Here is a 24,369-nt window from a genome sequence, read left to right on the forward strand (position 1 = left end):
TCTGCCTCAGATAATGTGAACTAGTCAACATGCTCCTGACTTTATGGTGCATCTCCAACATGTGCCCTTGCACTAGAAGCCTGAAAGCAAAGTCCCTGCTTCAAGTCCCCTTGCCACTAAAAAAACCCACTCCCTGGGGAGATCCTGTAACACAAGACCCTGTTTTTGGATTTGATAATGAAGAGTTTTACTGGATCCGGGCCTTAGTTGCAGGCTCGCTGGGCAAAGGAAGGCACTGACACTGCTATGTACTTACACAGATAGTTTCTTCTTTTCCCTGTCTGTGGCACTGAGACCTAGATTACTCACATGAAGATCGTACCGCTTTATGGAAACCATGTTGGAAACTGAAACATAAAATATCTGGATTTGTCACAAGACTGGCTAAAAGAGACAACAGCCATAAAGATACATGCTTCTGAAGCAGAATGGGAGCAAATTCTCTTTTTTGTACCCAGAGCCCCTTGCTTAACAACGTGCCCCTTCTCTGCTCAGCCTGTGCCTGTGAGGCTGCGTACTCAGCTTGCTGCTATAGATCTGTAATACAATTACCACCTGTCAATCAGGAAAAAGAGACAGTGGCCAGCTGTCCTAGACTTACCTGTCCCCATCTGTGTACCTATGTGCTCCTCTAGCACCGGCTCTCTTTTTAGGGCGTGACCTATTGCAACCTAGTCTTGCCACTGTGAAAATGTGCATTGGCCCCAGTGAAGGATAAAAACTTTGGGCGGTGGCTTTTTCAACTATAGTTGACTATAATGTCATCACCAAGGGGCTGAGGAGCTATACAATAAACAAGGTGCTAAGCAGGTTTGGGAGATGTCAGGAATCAAGGCAGCTGTCTCCAGGCCATTACAGGTAGGTACGACAAATGATCAGACCAGCTCAAAGGCAGGCTGCTGGTCTGCACGCCTGTAGGCTGAATAACTGACCTTGTAAAGAAATCAACTCGTACAGCAGCGTACCTGGTCTGCCAAGCACTGACAAAGAAGAATGCTGTCATTTTTTGTGCATCCAAAGATGTGACACTAGGAGAAAAACTGAAATAAGCTTCTGGGATTCAGATGAGAGAAGGGATAAAAGCAGTATAAAATGATCCAAATACCATGTTTTTCCTCTCTCTCCTCTGTCTGCAAACTTCTTTGCCATGTGCTGTAGAGAGCTTCCTAAGAAGGAATCAGGAGACTGCTGCAGCTTTCATCCAGGTAAATGGCACGTTCATCCTGTAGCTAGCTATCCTCTTGTGCTCAAACAGCAGACTGAACATGCTCAAGTGAGTTTCTTCCACAAAAGCTGCATTTGCCAGTTTCCTCTGGCAAGACAGCGTGGTCTAAAATGTGTAAGATTAGAAAATGAGGGAGAGAAGGCAGCTGTGGCCCAAAATTGCCCATTCTCTTAGAAGGGTAAGATTTTAAGGTGGCAGGACATTGCTTTAATATTTCTGCAACTTACTGGCTATGTTGTAGCTCCTACCATAAAAAGTCACCTGAAATGTGACCTAGTAAGGGGAGTAGCCAGCTTTGATGGATACTCCAGACGTTTGGCTTTAGTGACCCATCCTTGTTAAGATTCTTACATGGAAAATACGTACTAAGTTTCCAAAATTCAAGACATATTCCAGGAACTTAATTCTCCTGCCTCCCATTGCTTGCCTTCTGCTCTGGTTTGTCTCGCTGCACTGGCTGCTTCTCCTTTCAGCAGTGTCATGATATTTCTATACTACTTTACTTCTACTTCTACATCGTTAGTGCATTTAAAGGTCCAACTGAGGTATCTCTAATTCTGTATTCCACTTTACCTTGTGATTAGTGGTTGCACCACAACTCATTTTCTTTTGATTTCTGATGAAAATGTTGTACCTTCGAGACTTCACCAACATGGGAGGACCACGCTTCGTTTGCTGAGCTGCAATGAGCAGCTCCTAAAACACTGTACAGCTTGGGCAATTAAACATCACTGTTGTAACATGAATTTTTCTAGAAAGGCAGATGCTGTTTATTCAGGCTATATCTAACCTTGTCTTTTTTTAACCAGACAAGAGAGCATAGATATTCCTGGCAATACTGACTTTAGATACCAGGTTTCTAATCTTGGAAAAAAACTTTTAATTTTTCCCAACTTGTTTTCCTTCCTGACTGTTTGCAATCTCAGATGGGATTTGCTGTTTGTGGCTGCCAGCCTGAAGAAATTATATGTCTTGTATCGCCTCAAGAAAGTTGCTCCTCTATTTTGGGCTTCGTTTTTTAAATACATTTCAAAAGCACTGTACAAGGGCATAGGTATCCTGAGAGCAGCAAGAGAACGCTCAAAAGTATATTAACATTAAAAAGATTATTTCTGCATCATGCCGCCTTCTTTTTGAAACAAGTCTCCACCACTGAAAAGAAAGAGGTAAGCAGATCCGGAAAAAAAACCATAAAATCTTTAAATCCCATAAAAAAAGCTTTAAGTAACTAAAACGTGGTGCATGTACCTCTGCAACTCTGCAAACATTTCCTAAAGCTAAGCTTTAAGTCTTAGAGAGAACTTTGAAAATGCACAGCTCAGGCTTTGTGTGAGAGAAGGTTAAACCAGTACATTTTCTATTATAAGTACTCTTAGAGATTAAGACTTCGGCGGCAGATGCATGAATGACATACATGAAACTATTTTGTAGTTCATGTAATGGCAGGCAATCCTTTTCCATAAAATCTACCTCGTCTTATTCCGACATTGAAAACTGGTAACTACTCAGAAGCTTAGATCTAGTCCATGAAGCAGAGAAGTGCCTGTCTAGGAAAGGCCAGTAATGCCACTGATTTAATGGGACCACTGAGGCTACTAACCATGAGTTATCGGTGTTTCTGTTCAGGACTAAGACCTGTGTTTGCAGCACCTGATATGCTTCAATACTCTGCACTCAATTTTGTAACTCAACAGCCAAGCTTTACCGTGCAGCTTTAGAATAATTTCATTTCCTGCCATTGCACAAATTTCCCAATACCTGTCTTAGGAAGTTCAAGTGTGGTCACAATAATGATTCAGAAAAATAGGATGTAATCTGATGTGATTTGATTTGATGGATTAGGTGATGCCCATGCAAAGAATAGAAGACTAACCTCATTTTCAAGCCAGTATTATGGCTCACACAACAATGACTGTAACAGAGATATGCCTGGAGCTGGGGAAATTCAGCCGGAAGCCCTCATTTGCTTATTCAGAATACTTTGAATAAAAAAAATACATGACTCCTGGACTTTTGTGGCTTAAATTGATGAAGTTATTGATGCAGTATTTATGATGTTTGTTCTGGAAGGGGAAGGGCAGATTATTAGTAGCAATTTGCTTTAAGCCATAAATCAATTTTAGAGTGCCTCAGGCCAACCATAAAAAGTATTGTTCTTTGTTTAAAATATTTTTGGTAGAAACAATCTAGATAACGTTAGAGGAAGTGAGTCACAAGTCGTACTCAAAAAGTCAAAACTGTATGGTCATTAGTCTCAATGCAAGGTTTTACTAACATAACAGATGGAGCTTGGCCTCTATTGTTTGGAGGGACATATGTAACCTTTATTTACACAGTTTACAAAAAGCAAAATAAATGTTCAGTTCCTGAGTTCTTAAAATGACTTTTTCCAGTGGCACGACGTTGTGTCAATTGAGTCACCTGAGACAAATTAATGGTGGATGGTTTTCAAAGCTATGTACAGCAGTTAGGTCATGAGTATAAAACTGTGGACAATACAATCACACCTTCACTGGAGAAAGTGCCAAACAAACAAGGGAAATTTGCTGTTGCCACCCTGTGCCCTAGAGTGGCTGTCAGGTGACGAGGATGCCTGCTCTTGTGTCTCCTGCAGCCATGTATTCTCTCTACAAACCCTTCTGCACACGTTTTCGTGATCATTACTTACTGGCAAATAAAATCAGAATAGTCTTATAAAATGACTGGACTTAAATTCCAACTGAAGATGCCTTCATCCCCCCTTGGGAGTGGGGGAGAGAGTGGGTGCAGGCAGTCCTGCTTCTACGTTTTTCCTTGTCTTACCAAAAAGTACTAGGAAGCCTGAGCTATTTGCAGATGGGTTGTCTACAACACAATTCATCTCCTCCCATGACAGTTCCTCAGCAGAAACAACAGTGCAGATCAAATGTTTGACTACTTGTAAAGTGAATTCCACTGCTTTGATGCAGAAGGTAGGATTTTTCAAAAGATTTCAGTTCTGCTCCATTTGATTTAGCATTCATGGGGAATTTTGCCAGTAATGCCTTTGTAGGCACCGCTATGGCCTGTGAAATACTTGCAAAATCCTACCTAGAACATCAGTGGTTTTGTCTTCATGCTGTGTGGTTGTCTTGTCTGAGTCGATCTCAGGATGACCTAAATCATCCAATTGATCAAAACAACTACAGCCAAAGGGACTTCAGAACCAAAACGTAACCCTTAATCTGCATATAGAAACCGCTTTTCTTCTCTGCAGTGGGCAACATCAAAATCCTTCATCCTCCTCCTCACTGTCAATCTTTGAAATCCCCCCCCCTCGACACTCCCCATCCCTACACTACATGGATGTTTAAAGATCCTCTCTCACTGAACTTTCCTACTGAAGTGCTGTCAGATGGTAACAAATTGTAGTGCAACTGCTGTTTTGCACACAGATGTCTTTCTGATTTTATTAGAAACCATAAATTATGCAGCAGTGAATTCTGACTGGGAAGAAGAAAAGGCTGAGTTAATAACAACAGACATGCTTTACCTTTGGGTCGTGTATTCCAGAAAGCTCTTCATAGATCTTCTCTCCTACCATGACAGCAGCTAGGTTGGCTGTGTATGTAGACAAACAAAACAGACAGAAAATAGCCCAGAGATTCATTAAAAACCTTCCAGTCCAGCACTTGGGGGGTTTGATGGCAGCTGTTCTTCCAAACAAGATCGCATAGCAGACGTTCAGGGCAGAGGAGAAAGAGAAGACTTTGTTCCTATTCCTTCCCTTGGGGGTCATCCCAAAAGGACTTTTCCACTCGTATAAGGTGAGAAATATAGCTGTGATGTGGAGAGCAACAAATATCCCCAGCCACATAGTCCAGTGAAGTGGCCACATAAAGGCTCCAATAGGAGCTGCTGTGTCTCTGGTCCTCACCAAGATGCCCAAGCTGGTTGAAAAGAAAGGGCTGGTGAAATCAATCACTTGGCTGCGGGCAGTGTTAATGCTAAATGACGTCACTGCCATGTGAGCTGTGCCAGCAAGAAGGTCTCCCACCAGCCCTGTCCAGTGGCCATTCTTCCAGGCTCCATATTTTCCATCACCAACAATGTACAAGTCAAAATCAAAATTCATGTCCTCAGCTAGCTTCTCCAGCAGGTCAATGCAGTAGCCGTAGCAGCACTTCTTCAGCTCAATGGGAACAGTGTCATTCCCTCCCTGAAGGGTTTCAAACAGGTTATCCAGCACAGCTGAATCATTGGTCAAAGGATCCAGGCACAGCTGCCCTGCTGGGCAAAGACCTTCATCATCTACATTTCTCGTAAAGACGAATGGATGCTCAATGAGAGTTACCACTCTGAGGTGCAGCCGGGTGGGGTGTTGCATGTGATTTTTATGTCTCTGGGCCTGTTCTGGCCATATCCCATAGTCCATGATTATTCTTCCTTCTTGCCAGCTCCCCAGACGAGTCCACATTGGGTTCCCGACAGGGTCGTGCTGCAGATTCCAGATGAAGAAGTTGTTTTCTGAGCTGACAATGGAGGAGCCTTTCACCTTTATGTGGCCACTGAGACCGTCAAAAGTTGTGTTGGCTAAAAACCTGTTGGAGGGAGAACACAGAGTAATCAGAAGCAGACAAGTGAAGTCATCATGCTAAAACATATGCAGACATCATGAATTTACGTTTAAGAGAATAGATTGGGGATGCTGAACACCTGGATCATTAATAGCTTTCCTACGGCACAATGAACAAGCCACTTAATTTACAACTAAAGGACTTGGGAATGCTCTCCTACATATCTTATCTAATGTAAACGAAAACTCTTCAGGAAAGATATTCTTTTTACTTACTAGAAAAAATGAGTGAGGGAACACCAATTTTTTCAGATACCTTTACCTCATAAATTAATGAAACATAGGTTAGTTCTAAGCTGAACTCGCCAAATCTGTAGTCAGTTTCCTAGATAAAAATATGTATGAAAATGGAATAGTGGAAATTATGTATGAAATGCCCTTCCAAGAAAAATCCTATAATCTCAGTAAGATCTAGCTTACATAAGAGAGGCTACTGAAGTGCTGTCAACGGCTTTCAAGCACTCTGAAGTGAACCAATCTGGATTCGAAAATGCAAATTTGGCATTGGTAAATCACTGTTAGCCACTTCAGAATGAACAAAGGGACTCAGTGAAAGGCGGTTGCCCTAGGACAGTCAGTTTTAATTCTTACCCCCCCAAAAAAAGCAGCTTCTTAAAGGATGTGCAAAAGTAATGTCCATAGAAGTGCAATTTTGACATTGTAGCAGATCTCATGAAGTGTGGCAGTTTTGCACTGCGTTTTGCATTGAGATTTCTGGGCTTTTACTATTCCACATATTCACAATAAAGTTAAGTATTTCCTTTGTGTTGGGTGGCAACATTTGCTAGTAGTTGTCCTCCCTGTATGTTGAATTCAGCTTCTAGTAAGTCATTATCAAAGAGGCTAAAGTGACATGGATAAAGGAGCAGGGAATTGAGCAGGAAATAAGTGTTATAAGGAGAAAATCCTTTTTAGTGTAAACACCATGACCAGCTGAACTGCAGTCTGTTAATAAGAAAGCTGCTATGCATTTTGCAGGTGCTGTAGAGTCCCCTTAGTAGGGACCCTACTAAGACTGTGTAAGTCTTAGTATGCTGATTCCATTAAAAACAACTAAGTTAAATTGCTGCTAGTATGGTGTAAGGTAAGTCAGGCACATATTTTTCAGTAAGAGGCATTCAGAAGACAGACTGTTTAGCTGTCATAGTGGAATATAACACCTCACATTAGTTCTAGGAATTGGATGAAAGCAAGTATTGAAAGAAGTATAAAGGCTATAGCTGTCATTCCAGCCTCAATAAGCAAGACATAAACTTTAAGTAGTGTTAATTGTTTATCAATAGTTAGAACAGATAAAAAAATAACCTTAAATTGATTTGAAAAGGATAAATCCACAGCAAGTGTGTGTGCATGCATACTTCTACCCAGTCTCTACCTTTGTTTTGATGACTTTTGATGAATTTGATGGAGTTTCACCAGTTAAAACTCTGAACTGTGTATGTCTCAAGATCGTATCAGTTTTTGTCCTCAGCAAAGGGTAAATTTACGAAACTAAGTAATATAGCTTTGAGTGTGGTTGTGTGCGTGACAGCCTTTTCTGAGATGGCTTCAAAATTATTCTTATGCAGTCTATTTTGAGTAGGTTGAGTTTGGAGAAAGATGATACAGCCAATACTGTCAAAAGCAATTGATCTGTACATGTGTTAATTTGGGCCTGAGAATTATGCCTAAAAACACACACAGGTGTTTATAAATGGCCCAGATGCATAAATGTGGTTCTCATTTGTAAAATCTTTTACCACTTAGCCTAGTGTTAGCTAAATGATACCGTAACTTCATTAATCAGTGGTGTCTACCACTGTCTGACTAGTCCTTTCCTCCTATCCTGTATTTCATATTTGATGGTGTACTTGCATGTCTGTGTATGTAAACACTATCAAGGCAAAGTTTATAGGGGAAGGCAATCTTAAGCACTAAAGAAAGGTTTATGTGCCCATAAACTTACCTAGTTTTTATCTCTCCTCCTCAGCCTTTGTAAAAAATTGTGCAACTTCTTCCTTACAAGCCTTGCAGGGCTTATATGCTGAAGCCGTCCCTATGACAATAACAGTAAAACCATTGCATGCGTAGATGGGTCTGTATGTAAAATTTTGAAAGAATTGTTTAAGTGTGGAAAATAGTGTTAACAGTTCACAAAATGCCAAAACTGATGGCGACATGTCCTCAGATGGAACAAGCTAGCAAAGTTCTGATGAATTTGGCCCCACGTTGCTACTACAGCACGACTTGGATATCAGAATGCCGCAGACCAGGTGCTTTGGGAGTAGATGAAGCTATGGAATAATGCATTAGATTTATTTTCTGCAGGTAGAATGAGAACAGTGGAATTTATGCACTGTGTTCTCTGACTTTCACTGTAGAAATAAGTGTGCCCATGAGGGTGAATCGAGCCCTCTGTACCTGTCCTGTGGTTGAATTGTGTTAGTGGTGGTTACCTGAGAGATTTAGTAGCATTTAAATGTATGACTTCGCTACCTTACCGAGTTAGTGGCTTACTTCTGCAGCTGATTTGCATGTTCTATATTTTTGGTAGTGACAGGACATTAATCAAAATAAATGAGGGGAACGATGTGGGAAATACATTTTAACAACACTTTGTTTTATACGCGAGTGGCTATGGCTGCTAATCATTTGCATACGCTGTACGCAGCATTAGGGAAACTCATGCCAGAGACTTCACGTAAAAACTCCCTTACTCAGTAACTTTAGGAAATAGATAAGAGGATCTGACTACATTATTTAAGCCAGCAATCTCTAGTGTGAATCTTTGGGAGTTACAAGCACCGAGTATTGCGTAGACGCATTGGCAATATCTGAGCAATAACTTTTCAGCAGGGCTACTGACAGATTTGTATGGAAAGACAATGTGTACAAATTTCAGAACGTGAAGGGCCAGATCCTCAAGTCTGACAGCTGAATGGATTTCCTTGATGCTATGTCAATATGTGTGAGCTAATGATCACACCGACAGCTGTATCAAAGCTTTACTAGTGTCACTTCAGTTTGACCAATGAGTCCAGAATGTATAATTTGCTCATTTCAGCTTTGTTTTGCATGTGCTTTGTTGTAAGAACTGCTCATTAGAGCTTCAGCAGTACTACCATACTTCAGCAGCAATATCTTTGTAGTACCTTTAAGAATGATTTAATTAAATTATTTCATTTTCTTTCAAGCTTGATGGCTTGGTCATTCCACATCTTTCTTGGAAAGTTTACTGGAGGCAAGATCTAGAACGGGCAAGCAAATAGCAGGCTGCTGAAATTACTCAAGAAGCAGAGTTAAAGCTGTAAGACTAATTAAAGCTATAAGACAAGATGAGACTTTGAAATTTTAATGCCTTGTTCTGCCAACAATGAAGCTCCCATGATCAGGCAGGAATAGATCAGGGAATTGATCTCATCGTAAGAGGAATGGAGGACGGAGACTTACAACAGTATAATCTTCAGGGGTTTGTACATCTATATCCATATCCATATCTGTAACCATATAGATAAAGCATGCTTTGCCATGGACCAGATCCTGGTCTTGTTCACAATCATTAGTCTGCTCTCGGGTGACATTTAAATGTCTGCACAGACAATGTATGAGTGCAGTGTTGGCAGTGAAAGCTCAGGTGTCAGCTGTGGCAGCTTGTGGGACTGCTGTTAAATACACAGTGCAGTTAAGGGAGGTGAAGCTCTGTGCCACTGTGCCTTCTCCATCCCCACCCACCGCAGCTCCAAGGCTATGTATCAAGGCAGAATGGTTCATTTAGACAGAAAAATGCCCACATTAGTAAACACTCAATTAAGCACCAGACAAAAGTTTCATCTCTGGAGGTGCACCACTTGCCTAAAAGCACTCGTGCAATGGACAAGGTTGGTCACAGTTAAGCCACTCATCGGTGCTTCACGCCTGAGAAATTACTGGTACCACTCAGAGTTAATAGTTATGCTGCTAACTCAAATACATCAGTACTGGCATCAGGTATCTGCCTCACTTATACACTATAAAAACAGCTGCAGTGATTCAGGACAAGGGTTTATCTAACCTGTTATTTTGTCTTTAATAGCGTCCACAAGCAGATGCCTAGGGAAAAAAAGGCTAAGCATATGATCCTTTTTTTCTCTTCTACAATATCTTTACTGAGATGAAGGGACAAGAAATTTCATAGATGTGAAATTGCATATTGTCTCCCAAAACATAACAAAAGTTACAGCAGTTACTGTTCATGAAAGAGCTTATAGTTTTCTGTAGAAAGCAATGATGAAGAAATATTTTGCAGGAATACTTTTAAGAGCTTTAATTTTGCTTTCCTTTTTCTTTGTCCCTTCCTTAACCCTCAAAAAGCCTGTTCATAAAACTACTGTCCTCAAATATTTGCTACTTTAAGAAGTCTCTTGCTGAGTTTTATTTTTCAGGGACTTAGGTATGATCTAGTTAAAATACCCAGAATAATGAGATACAATTCATATCACAAGTCAGTGGGGATATTGCAAGCCAGTACAATATTTATTCCTAAGCCTTGTTTCAGTCTTTGGAAACAGGAGGTTTTTGACCCCTAAATTATGGACGAGTGCTGACTAAGGAACTGTTAGGGTCTCAAATGGTTGTGTTTTGAGCAGTGCTGTTACCACATTACTGTGAAGACACATCTCAGATATCATTTCAAAAAAAGTTGCAAACATATAAAAAGCTTCAAGAACTTTTATCTTAACTCCAGCCAACAACATCTGTAGGCTGAAAACCAGGTGTAATGGGGGGAAAAACATGCAACCGTCACTGGATGTAAACCCATTAATGAATTTACATACTTAGCAAGGACCTTTTCTTTTGTTTTCAAAAAGAACCATGCAATTTTTCCACTCGCATGTTAAAAAACAGAATATTAATAGACATGAATCCCCGAGCGGTTTTGGGAATAACTTCAGTATAGTGACGTGCAGTGGCCTACAGGAATAGTTTTAGCAGAAGCTGAAAGAGGAGCCTCCCGCACCAGGTAACAGAGAGAGCACTTTGTAGTTTTAAGTGCCCTCACCAGCAGCAGTGCCTCTGAGGTGGTCAAGGTGCATCTTCTTTGGTTCTTTTCCACGGAAGCATACTAGCAAGGGCTACACATCTGCTTTTATACTCTCTGATTACTCTGGCAGTGCAAATATTTTAATTGTGTTTTGTATTCTCTCAGGTATCTCAAAACCTCAGAGAATTTGACACTAGCCCTGACTTTTCCCTCTAATATGCATAAACATAAATACAGGATACTTTCAGATCATAGTCTGTAACCTAGCCTATGTTTACTATGTGATCTCTACTTCTGTGGAACAGTGTCTTCTACAAGTGGCTTAATCTCCCTCTGTGGCTAAGTTTAAGTTTCATTATGTGCCCAGAAGTAACGAAGCAGGAGGAAATACTGAAACATATGTGTGTGTGAGGGAGGGTTAAGAGCATGATAGCTAAGCCACTGAGAATGGTGGGGAGGGGGAGGAAAGTTATTTTTCTTGTATACCACAAATACTAGCTACACAAAAGAAAAAAAGGAAAAACTTACTTTGACAAATACTGCCCTGAAGTTATATTCCTTTCATCTGTGTCCATGCAGTTCATTGTACTTGGAATAAGAGCTAGTTCAGGTTGAATCATGGTGGCTGCTGCTACAGCTCTTGCTACCAGCTCCATTGCATCCTGTACGTAATGCTCAAAGACTGACTCTGTTGTCTTGCCATGAGCGATGAGACCGAGCGGCAAACCTTCTGTCCTCAGTTCTTCCACGTTCTGTGAATCCCCAATAATCCAGTGAAGTTCTGGAGGCATCACACCAAACTGGGTGGTTATTTCAAAAATCTTCCGCGTTTTTTCCATGTCACATCCAAACATCACCATGGTAGACGTTGTTTCTTTGATGCTCTCCAGGTAAAACTGTAAGTAGTTCAGAAGGTCACTGGTTGAAGTGAGGTTTGCTGTGATGTTTATAATGGATCCCAGATGGAACTTGGAGCTCTGTTGTGTGAGGAAGAGGAAATCTGTGATGTTCCACTCCTCCTGGCATAGCATCAGGCTGAAATTATACCAGTTGTTCATCGCAAGGATCGAGAAAGTGACGTCAGCATCAGAACTCAGTGAGTTTTCTAAACTCATCTGCAGGTGAAGGGGATTCTGTAGTTAAAAATATGAAAGACAACTGATCAGAAATATGCTGGACCCAAAGTTAATGAGTTTCCTTAATTTTTATTCACTCATTTAGTTCAAAGTATTCACCTGTCAACCAAGAGAACCGTGTGAGAAACAGGGAAACTTCTACCTACCCAGCTTAAAGGGACTGTGATTCATGGGCTTCCTCGGCTAGAGTTTGAGTCAACTTCAGTAGTCACTAATGAGTCTGTTTCCAAGAATTTTTATTTCTTTCAATACATTTATACTTTTGGATTTCTTGGCATTCTCAAGCAAAGATTTCCCTGGGTCTCCTACCAGGGGTATGAGAAGGTATGCCCTCACTGTTCAGGTTCAACCCTGGTGTTAATGTTCAAATTCAATGGATGCTGACAAGTTCTTTGGTAAATAATAAGAAAAATAATGAAGAGCCCTCAGTTCTTTTCATTATTTCTTTTTTTTCTGGTAGTTGAGGGCTTTTTTTACACAGACACATGAGTAACCTAATTAAACAGATCACAGTCTACAAGCAATGCACATCATGTACTGCCAATAAAACACGAGAAGATTGATTCTTTGGTAAAGGACAAGTTCCTGAACACACAAGAGGCTAAGATACATCTACTGTGATTTCTGAGCTGAAAAATAGTCGATAAATAAGCATTCCGTACTCATCTTTTCCACGTCATTGATGATATACCGTAACTTAACCCATTATGTTTCCCAATACCATTGCCCTTGGCTTTATCTTTTCCAGAAGAGGAGGAAGAATGTGAGGCTAATTTGTTTGTTCTTTTAAGGTAAATATTTCTTTCTTTCTTATTATTTGATCCATAAGTACTTTTCCCTTACTCCTATTCATCCCCCTTTCCTGGTCCCAAAAATACAGTTAAATTTAACCTATATATTTAGTAAGGAAGAAAAAAATCAAAGAATCCAAGCAATTTCTGGCATTTTTCTATGAAATAATTCTCTGCTCTACCAAAATGTTTCTATCAGGCCTTCAGCTAGCACATTGTACACTCACTGTTCCAACTTTTGGTTTCAGCTGAGAACTTGACAGTCTTCAGTGCAGCTTTTCTAAAGAAGTTATTTTACTTTGCACTGGCATTTGATTCCAGCCATGAGACTGTTCAAAAAAATGTGAATTATGATGCCTGTTTCAGTGCATCTTTTGGTTTGTGAGATCTTTGTTGTAACTTTATCTCAACGTTTCTCTGTATTCATGCCCCCTCAAATTATATCTTATCCTACACAAGTACCTGAATTTTATCTGTCTATCCATTAAGTTACTAAACACTTAAGGTCTGTTCTTCATTTGCTTACATTTTCAGTAGTTAACATGTATTATATGTAAGAGGGATCAAACCTTTACTGTGCTTAAAGTTGGTAAAAAATGCTGTCATTTTGATTTTAATAGTATTTTACTGTTCATTATAGGTTCCAGTTTGTATGGATCTTAGAAATGTCATTCTGAATTTGGAATAATACGATAATCGCTCAGTTTGCACTAGTTTACTAAAATAAAAACCTGGGCTCTCCAATACAGATATAAGGGGTGGAATGAGACAAAAACCTGAAGAGGTAAACACCATTTGTAAACAGCAAGCTTTCATTGTGTTAATTTGCAGTTACATGAACTCATAATCTGTTTTCCAGAGCAGATAATTTAAATTCCGAGCTTGATAAAGAGAATACTCAAATGAAGATACTCTCACCTGTTTTTGTTATCTCTTGATTTTGGTACCTGTGGCCATTTTTACACCAACACATGAATAAGCTAATTCAATAGATCACTGTCCACAATCGATGCACATCATGTACTGCCATTAAGACACAAGGATTGACCCTTTGATCAAGGACAAGTTACTGAATGCACAAGAAGCTAAGCTGTGCGGACTCTGCGAGTTCTATGCTGGAAAACTTTGCCTACTAATTAAAATACATGATTAGTTCAGAAAAAAGAGCATTGTGCATAACATCTGGGTTTGGGAAGCTGATTTGAATAAATTAGTCTCTGCAAACTGAATCACAACAAACATTTTTTCTGAGATTATGAGATGATCAGGTAAATTAACTTTAGTTTGTCTCTCACTGCAAACAGAAGGGAGTAGAAAGGATTTTCCTTGTGTCCTCTGTGTCCAAGATCAAGTAAAAGTATGAGCACTTTTTCCATGATGATCTGCCTCCAATCAGCAAAACTTTGCAAGCCTATTGACTTAGTTAATTTGAGTGTTGGAGAAGAAATTAGTTATTCAGTATACATAGAACATTTTGCATATATAAATAATAGCACACAACATGACCATACCTGTACGAGGAAGAGCAAATGTCTTCAGTATATTCAGAAGCATAACATCCCAAGCATAGTACTATAGCTGTTATGGTATAGGCACAGGTATAAAAAAAAATCTATTGGATGCAGAAAAACAGCCATGCACTGATGACTGACGGAAGTTAGCAATAACAGCTGCGTCCATACTGTTGAATAAAACAGCCCCAGGAGGCAACCTGGAGCATTTGTGCTGCTTAGTTTGTACCTGGTCTGGTTTTGGAGCATGCCAATTAGCTTCCTCATCCCATGCACTGGCATTTTGGGTCTGATCACATTTTGGGGATCACCCCCAATAGGCAATATGGATAAGACTGCATGAGAACTGGCTCTCCATCTCACCCAGCAGGTTTAAATCTTTGAAGACCTCTATGACCTCATGCTAAACCCAGTGCATATGCACAGTTTCACACATGCAAGACTGCTTCTGCTTGTCTACGGCACAGTTCTTCCAGTGTTAAAACACTTTGAACTGGTCAAGATACACAAAAGGTAAAAATTACACCTTAGGGTCACTGGGCATTACACTGGGCCTAGAGCAAACATAGCACCAAGCACACATAGTCCAGAGAAAGTGAAACTCTGCCTTAGGGACAGAAAACTGGACATAATTTTACTCAGCAGTGCAGGTGAAGGCAGTTTCCATCTGACTTGGTATTCTTAGGTGCAGGGCTGGGCTCCCCTATAGGAGTGCAATTACAGGCTTAGTCCTCAGGAGCTCGAGCGTTGGTCTCTGTCTTATGTGCAATATACTTGGACGTGTCGATGTGGTCCAACAGACTGTTGTTGTGTTGAGACACTGCTCCTGCACTGAATGGAGATGGATTTGGGATAACCTGGCTTAGACTGAGACTGCGTTTAAACGTGCTTCTTGGTGTGAAACCATCTGTGCTTCAGCTGCCACTTTCAAAAGCCCACAGGTGCATCTACGTGAGCACTTACCACCACTGTGATTTATTAGTTGCTAAACTCCCTATCAATATGCTTGAAAGGTAAACATTCAGCCCTGAAAAAGTAGCAAACACAGTCTCTTTTCTTTATTAAGGGTATTGGGACTGCAAACCTGTCTTCAGAATTTTTCTGATACAATAATAAACATAAAATTCAGTCACTAGGTGTTTGTCTTCTGCTTAACTTTCAGCGAATTCTCAGCCCACCATGCAAACACCCCTGTAGACGTTGAGGAGGAACAGCAATTAATGTTTGCTTTGTACTGGGACTCAGGGAAGTGGGTATTTGATGGGCCACCATGTTTCACAGCTCAGCCAAGAAGAACTCTCTCTGGCCTCATCTAGTGAGTGGTTAGTTGACCTCACCAGTTTTATATGCAAAAGAAGATCCTTTTAGGAAAGGATGGGGAGATGTTTGGATTTAATACCTTCTTAATTTTATTTTGAAAGGTTTATTTGTCATTTGTAGGATGCAGTTGAACATACAGGCCCTGAAAAAAATTACACAGAAGTCACATGTCACCATACATCCTTTGATACTACAGTGTTCTTAATGCTTTTATGTATTTTTATTGATTTGTCTTTCTTTAAAATAAACAATTACTGCTTTTTAATGAGGAACTTCCGAAAATTGTTTATTCTGTCATTCAGTAGCAATCACTGAGACTGCATAATTTCATAGCAAAGGCTTTTGACAACTTAAATGATAGTTTAGATGTGTATACCTTTGTACTTGCCATGGAACAGCAGATTTATGAGTATCAGTGTATGGAACTGTGCCCATCCATCCTTATTGAAGTTCTTAGGCAAACTCCTTCATTACCTCACTTTGGAAATAAGTAAAATTTGACTATTTCAGTTAAACTGTCAATTAAAGCTCATATGGAAATTCAATTGCTTTGTTTAAATTTGTCTTTAAGCTGTCATTAAAGATACGACTTGCATCAGTTTTTCTTCAAATTATACAAACAGAGAATTAAACCTCATTTGAATAATGTTAATTGTGATCTATTTTTAATAATGTGTTTGCATTTACATAGTGTCACTACCAAAAACATTTTCTGTGTCTATGAGGGCTTAATTTTTTATTGCATGTCATTACCTCCTGTTTTATAAACCAGCCATCATCAACTGACTTCAGTTTTTACTGGGTAAAGAACAGGCCTAGAATCCTTAATTTCTGACTAATTACCTTTGGACCAGATACCAACAGTCTTTCCACTGACTTTCAGTGGGCTTTGGACCAAGCCATTCATGGAATATTAAGTTTTACATGGTCTGATATGTTTTGCTCCCATACCTCAGCAGAGACTGTAACTACTTATTTGCTTCTTGTATCCCAACCAGAGCAGCTTTACAGTTTCATTTGCTGAGACACCTGAGATAGCAGGTTCATTTAACAACTGAAACATGATTTGCATTTCATTAATGCAATATTTTTCAAGCCTCCGTTTCAATAATCTGTAGACCCATCCTTAGCCCTTGTAAATCTTGTGAGCACGAATGCCTGGAGCCGGACTGACTTACACCCTGAAGGATCTGGCCATTTATCTCTTCAACCAAATTTGTAATGCTAATTAGGCATGGTCACAGTGACATTTTATTTGACATTATGATAGCTTCATTAGCAGAGTTAAAAGCATATATGTAAATATTCTGTTGCTAACTGTGTAAAAGCAAGTAATACACGGAAAATATTATTCCCCTCTGACTCTTGGGGGCAAAGACAGTGCTCAAATATATATTTATGAGAAGAAATACCAAAGAGAAAACAGGCTATATAATTACATCAGAGAAAGCTCCACCTAAGGGAAAAAAAAGCCTTCTGGCTTGCAGTGCCACTGTGGGGACTCGCAGCTTTACACACAGAGCTAAACGGCAGCTGTGAGCAAGCTGATGCCACGGCTTCAAAAACTGGGAAGCTCTTTCTTCCATGGTTGAAGTTACAAAATTTAGGCTTAAACCCCTGTTCCCTAAAGGCTACAGACACACCTATTGCTTCTTCCTTTCATGCCATGAAAAAAGATGCTATGAAATGTTATTTTATTTTTTTAGTATCTGCCTCACTGCTGAAACTGCAATGCTTCGAGGAGGATTTTGTGTTGGCAGCTGACATACCACGGGAAGGACTTTGGATGGAGGGGACCTGCCACCCCGCTGCACCAGCCGCTGAGCTGCCCACCGTACTGCATCCCAGTCGCTGCACGGGCTACCCAGCAGCAACAGAGGGAAGGTGTGCTCCAGCACGTCCACCTCCAGAAACCTGCTCTGCCCATGGGGGAGGCTGTGGCCAAGATGCACCCACAGGTTCCCACAGTGGAGGGTGAAGCATCCAGGTTTTCTTCTCAGAATCCATTCTGCAGCTTCCGCAGAGATGCAAGCGGTGCGCGGGGCAGGCATGCATCCCTCCGCTCCCCTGTGAAGGGCACCGGGAGCTGCTCCTGGGCTCTCTCCTGGTCCCAGTTAAACCCCCAGAGCCTTGTCATGGACATCAGTAAGCTTAGAGTGGCTTCTAGGCCTTCATCCAGCAAAACACTTAAGCATCTGTTTAAGCAGCAGCATCAGTATGATTAAAAATATCAGTAGTATGTTTCTCCTGCTATTTAGACTTTTGGTTCTCTGGGGAAGAAAATCCCAGACTTGCTTTGGCCCAAAAAGAAGAAGATGACTTCATGAATTCCTCTTTTTCTTGTCTTGTGCATTTGTCTCCACATACACACCTGCTGGACCAAGACTGTAATTTGAAACAGGGTAGATCCCCACACTAAATGCTATTTTTTGCAGATGGTTTAAAAGCTTCTGAGAGAAAAAAGCTAGCTTAGACTAGCCAGAGCTGTCCTGATTCCTGCAGCAAAAGAAGCCTGGCATCCATCCAGGCAACACTTATAAGCAGATCCTAACAAGGCACTGATTGTTGATTTTAAAAACCACAAAACCACAACAGTTACATTAATATAAGTCTTGACGTAGCTTGTCCTGAAAATGATTTCTCTTGTTAGACCAGGCAGTCATGACTAGAGGTTGCTTAACATCTCTAATGCCTACATACAAATACTCCAAACTAATCTGAATACGTACAGCTCTCTACAAGGTCAAAGAGGCAATATAATATATGAACTTTCAGCTGTTCTTGGAAAGTAAGACCCGTTATTTATCTTCATAGCCACTTATAACTTATCATAAGTAATACTACTTCAAAAACTTCAAGGTGTTCTTTCCTTCAGGAGGAAACAAAAAAAAATCCAACATTTAAAGTCTGACAAAGAATATTTCATACAGCTGCCAAGAGCCAAAATAGTTTTTCCTTCCCTAAAAAGTGTCATTATAGTTAAGAAAAGACAGATGATTGCTAATACAAATAGATCAGGGGGAGCTGCATTAATTCTCCATGATAGGCTTTCCTCCATCATTAAAATGGCAATGCACCTCTGCTCCATGGTACACTTCAAATGGGAGAAAGGGGTGGCCAGGTCCACGTCTGTGACTCGTGCTCCCAAGTGCTACAGTATTGTAATCCATGTCTGCAAAGCCCTTGCAAATGTCTGGGTAAAAGATGCCAGGAGATACGGAGTGTGAGTATTAGCCACAATGGACAATTTGTTACTGCATGGTTTTATTTTCTATAAGCTCAACACTGTTACGGAATCAGGTTGTCACAAGTAAGTGAGCACTTGCCAACAAGAGCGAGATCTTGGCTAGCTCTACCCCAGGCTTTCTTTCTAATGCCATTTCCCAGTAACACATTTTCTTCTGGCTGGCCTCATCTAGACTGTCATGTTTGTGAGCAGGATTTCTCATTTGGCATTTGTGCTGTAGCTACTCCATTACAGGTCTTCCCACACTTGTAAAGGATGCAAAATACAGTTGCTGTTCCACAGAGGTGTATCTTTTCAGTCTTCTTCTGAATGCCACTATAAGCTTGAATGGTTGGAAAATAGCATTCAGTAGAATTTAATTCTTCCCTTAAGGAGATGTGGCATTCAACTAACTCAAAGCTCTTCCACAGACTGTCTAGGGGCGTTCATGTGCTTCTCTGTTGAGAAGCACCTCACAAACATTGGTGCTTTTCACATGCTGGCTATCAGTCAGAAGGGCTCTGTTTTAAAGACACTCCAAAGCAGGTAGTCGGAGTTTTCCCACGTGTGTTATTCAGGCGATGCCCAGCAGAAGGGCTTTTTTCTCCCAGTTTTTTGGTTCATGAGGGCAGGTAGCAATTCAACTTTTGATAGCAGCAGAGCCAAAACTGTGGCAGCACCTGGGACCAGACAGTGAACGCACTTTGGGCTTGCTGAGATCTGCCTCCTTGGTCCTCACCCTCCTAACGTCTGAGGTGTGATGCAAGAAGACCCTGTTCTACAGAAATTCTGATAACACACCAGTGGTGCTGTTTCAACTTGAAGAAAATTATTTAAGTAGCAACCAGAGCACTCTGTGTGTGTGTCTGCTAATGGAGGAACTCTTACTAGTCTTTTAGAGTGATTACTAATGACACTAGATCAAGGATATAGGTGTGATCAGGCTGCAGTAATAAAATGTTACTTGGATTATCAAGAAATCACAGCTCAAAGGCTGTTGGAAAAAATAAACAGGGTTGTATCTAGGATCCCCAGAAGTGCTATCACAAGATGACAGCAGAAGCCTTAACACCGCAAGCACAGGATGGCACCAGAGGAGCCAGGGCTAAAAATCACAACTCACCAATAGTCAGCTACTGGTCACTAGGAGACTGCAACCTTGGGAGCTGAGTAAAACTGGGTTTACAGAGAGCAAAGAACAAGTATCAAATATGTAATATGTACCAGATACTGCAACTGTGGATATAAGGTGGAACTGCATACAAATGAGGAATGGGCAAGTAAATACAGCAGACATGCAGACAGCATTAACAAACATATAAACGTGACCAAAAGCAAATCCAAAGGAGGAAGAAACTCCCACCATCAATGTAATACTCCTCCCTTTAGACATCCTGGGACACAGACGACTTGCCACTAACAACCCCCATCCCCTGAAAACACATACACACTTGCTCTGTCTCCCTAAAGAAGATTTGTGGTGCCGACCTTGGGACCCAGAGGTGCACAGAACGGTGAGCCTAGCACCTGAGCAAAGAGATACGGGAATTGCGTGTATGACAATTCGAACCGTGTCATTACTGAGAATGAGCTGTAGTACTTGGATAATTTGCCTGTAAGTGTTAGCATCATTCGGACCAATAATACTACTTTGATTAGACTGCGAGGACTTTAATTAGACTAATAATAAATTCTTGGCTTCGCATATAGAATGGGTTTCTAAAGCTCACGTTAATGGCATGCGGTGTTTGCTCTGATGCCTCGCTCTTGAGGACTACCATTAGCACAGTGCACAGAGAATTTGGCAACCAGGACTGTAATTACAATGCACACTGCCAAGCATTGCTCCACACCGGGCTCCTTGGCATGTAACCCCTGCCAGGCTCCTCAGCATAAAGGGCTCTTGCAATGGCGTTCCCCTCCTTGCTCTGTTACAGCAGCTTCCACCTTTCCCTCAGGAAGATGGGCATGTTGCAGTGTATCACTAGAAAATGCTACTTTTTCACAAGCACAACAGGATATGAATTCACTTTCTGTATGACCTAGCTTTTTAGACATGAGCAAAATTCTGGCTGAATATAAAGGAATTAATCTGGAAGAAAACGTAGAATATAAGGAGAGGGAATATGGAGAAGACTGAGTCATGTTATGCAGGCAAAAGAAGTTTGATCCCATTTTACAAAAGCAACCATTGTCCTTTCTGATATGCACCTGGTGTACCCATGCAGCATTTAATCCAATTAGATTTTATTCACCATTAACACCTGCAGCAAGGAGTAAAATCTGGAGCACCGTTTTCACTCACCAGTCCAATTCCAGCATAGCTGGAAAGTGTCTTCAACTCTTCCTGAGCATTTGCATTCCCCATACCCTCAGTAGCTGTGCCCCCGTGTCTCATTATTTTTACAAACGACTATGTGCCTACCAACAGGCTGTGCAACCCTATCTGGTGTTCGCAGCTCAGCAGAGTGAAACTAGGTCATTTGATCTTGGAGACAAGTAGGGAAGGAGGTAGCAATTCAACAAAGAAACCTTCCCCGTTCATCCTGAGCCAATGCTGTAAAATGACGTTCAGGACGTGGCGTGCGGGCACAGGCACAGGACAGCCCTGGCTGCTGCGGGACTCCCCACGCTCCTTGCAGGGCAGCGGGTGCTGTGCCTCGAGGACAATGACCAGCGACCAAATTAGCCCCTTTGTCTCTACGGGTCCTTGCCTGTCAGAGAAATACCCACAGGTTGTGCTGCATGCAAGTTATGCCTGGAGCAGTCACTGAAATGATAGCTGTACGTGGCAAAATACAGTGGGAGAAATTAATCGACCCGTGTCCCCCTTCCTCAGAAAGCCAGCACCAGCTCATCATTGCATCCTGTTCTGCTGAGCCTTGCTCTGGGCATGTTGCACAGGATTAATTTTACCTACAGGTGCATTTTGCTCTATATTGATTTTTCGTATGAAAGAAAGCTGAGATTTAAGCTTGCAAAGACTGATCTCTTAACTCTATTAAATGAGGCCAGGGTAGATTAAGTTAGTAGTTCATCTTTCTGAGGCTAGACATTTAAATCATGGCCCTAAGGTGAATTCTTGTGTGTACTTGCTTGGCTTAAAATCAGGAACAAAATTTAAACATCTCCACTTGAGGTTTCTTATTTAATACACCAAGGATTTAATTAGAAAGACGGGAAATTAGAAAGAAGTGTTATAATTGGCTCTCAGGGCCGGGGGTAAGCAGGGGAAAAAAATTTAAAAAATCAAACATATCTTTTAAAAACTAATATACTCTGCATGCGGTGGGGCAGGGAGCTGACAGAGGGGACCGGCCACCGGGACATGCCACCTTGAGTGGCTGTGAAATGCCACTCGCTGCCTGCCCAAAGTCCGCGATGCTGCCCCGCTGGCCGGGGTATGAAGGTCTCATCCTGCACAGGCACCCTCACCTTGCTGGGCACCTTCCACTAGTTGAGCCATGCGGTGAAGCTACTTTCCTCAGCAGGAGGCAGTTTGTTTGCGTAAGAAATAGTTTAAGGATAAGTGCCGCTCTACGCCAGCAGTTGCTGCAGGAGGAAAAAATAAATAAACTGGGAGGTGTGATGTTTGTTAGCTAGCTCCTCGGCTGCAGATTTACTATCTTTCAACAGAAGACAAGAATCTGACTTTTGAAAATGCAGCAAAGCCTAGTGACTTATATTCACTGTAAATTTTTTAATCATGCTCCCTATTTTTCTTCCTAATACTGAATTGATTCATTGTCATAAAAAAAAAAAAACAAAACCCAAAACAAACCCCAAAAGACAACTGTACAATTTATAAGTTTTGTGGCAGTGTTTGCAAATTGCTTTTCTGGGCATGCAAAACACAAAATAAGGCATGATCCTGTAATCAGAAGGCGCCTACCCCCCGCCCCCAAAGGCAGAAGCATTTGAGTTTCCAATAAAGTATATAGCAACTACCCACAAAAGTGTGTGACTGCACAGAGCCTGTTACCAAGGCACGCAGGGAGAGGAGGAGGAGGAGGAGGAGGAGGAGGAAGAGGAAGGGGCCCTGGCTGGCTGTCGAATATAGAAACTGAGCGATCGGGTTTGAAATCCCTGCCTCATCTTGTGCTCCCTTTGCGAGCAACCCCTTCTCTGTAAAATGGGGATAACCCCCTCCACAGTGCCCTGGGGGTACAGCTCACCACCGCCCCAGCACCAGGCTTCTCGCTGCTTTGTGAAACGGCTCTCTGCCCATGCCAAGGCTTACAGCAAGATAAATATTTCACACCCTTTTACGCAGGGAAGGATCACAGGGGGAAAAGCTGGGGGGGGGGAGGGAAGTTAAGTCACACCTCTTGGAGAGTATACCAAGATTTTGCCAGAAGCAGAACCTAGGGCTCAAATCTCCTGTTCCTTCCTGTGCTAGACACAGCTGCCTCAATAGATAGAAGAATGTGCAAAGTAACAAACAGCCATTTATTTTATGGGTTATTGTTAAATAATTTGGGCATTTGTAGCGTTACACCACTCACAGTTCACTGGCCTGTCCTTCGTCTGAAAGTGTCACCCATCGCACTGATACTTGCCTCATCAGGACCCCATGTGTGCAAGCATTTGGATACTTGATTTCCGCATTAGTCTTAAGTGGATAAGCAACTTACGAATTATCCACTGTGTTCCAAGAGTCCTGGGTAGAGAGCATGAAACGAGACCTTACTGTAGTAGGTACTTCACAGAGCAGAAAGTGGTTTACAGCAAGTATTGTGGTGAGGGTTGAGAGAATATATAAAAAATCACCACCCATGCCTGTTTCATCCTTTGATTTATAATGTGCAAGATTATCAGGTGAACATTTACAGCTCCTAACCTTGACTCAATCTTCCACTCTCATCTAAATGCTTGACAGAAAATACACAATACCATCACCTCTCTACTATGCACAAATATTTGCACAGATTACTGCTACCAGGTTTTCTTTTACTCTGCACCTGCCATGGATGTTTAGACCAACAATGAAGTGATTGCATGGAGCTTGTGAATCCCTATGAAATATGAATAATACTTATTTATCCCTCCTTTGTACTGGCCACTGAGTTTGGACTCAAGTGGAGCAGTGGTAATTGATAGTTCGTAGGCTTTAAGCAATGTGTCCATCCATATGTATGTAGCATGTGATAGTGGGCACAGGCTGAAGATAAATATGTGACCATGCACACTGGGAAAAACAGCATGCCATGCTTGATGGGACCATCTGGCTGTACCGAAGATTCGTGTTGCTGTCTGGCACCATCACTCACTAGAAGATAGCACTAATCACAAGACACTGGCACTGGCCAAATAAATGTAATTCTTTTTTCCTTTGGCTCTGCCTGTGGGAAGTGCGGTTGGTGCCCGTATCACACTGTCAGGAGAAGCTCGTCAGCCTTCCCCTGTAGATCCCTTTCCTGCTGCAATTGCATGAAAGCACCATATGGACAAATCACTACTGGTGGCAACAGAGCCCAACAACTGCCCGGACGCAGAAGCTCTACCGTAAAGAGAGGGCTTTTTGCCTCACAGCCTTCCCTCCCTTCTTGTTGTGCCGCCAGTGCTCC

General features: G+C 41.5%; 1 protein-coding gene across 1 annotated transcript in view; it reads right to left on the reverse strand.

Annotated features, from left to right (window-relative positions):
• The window catches only part of GRIN3A (glutamate ionotropic receptor NMDA type subunit 3A), a 73,386-nt gene that overhangs the window by 31,548 nt on the left and 17,469 nt on the right, over positions 1 to 24,369 (reverse strand). Inside the window, exons 2-3 of the mRNA XM_075488290.1 lie at positions 11,347 to 11,951; positions 4,737 to 5,784 (exon numbers count right to left, since the gene is read on the reverse strand). Of these exons, the coding sequence (XP_075344405.1) occupies positions 4,737 to 5,784; positions 11,347 to 11,951 (1,653 nt within the window). The remainder of the gene's footprint in view (positions 1 to 4,736; positions 5,785 to 11,346; positions 11,952 to 24,369) is intronic.

The sequence above is a fragment of the Mycteria americana genome, chromosome Z (genome assembly GCF_035582795.1).
Source record: "Mycteria americana isolate JAX WOST 10 ecotype Jacksonville Zoo and Gardens chromosome Z, USCA_MyAme_1.0, whole genome shotgun sequence".
In the NCBI taxonomy this organism is placed as follows: domain Eukaryota; kingdom Metazoa; phylum Chordata; class Aves; order Ciconiiformes; family Ciconiidae; genus Mycteria; species Mycteria americana.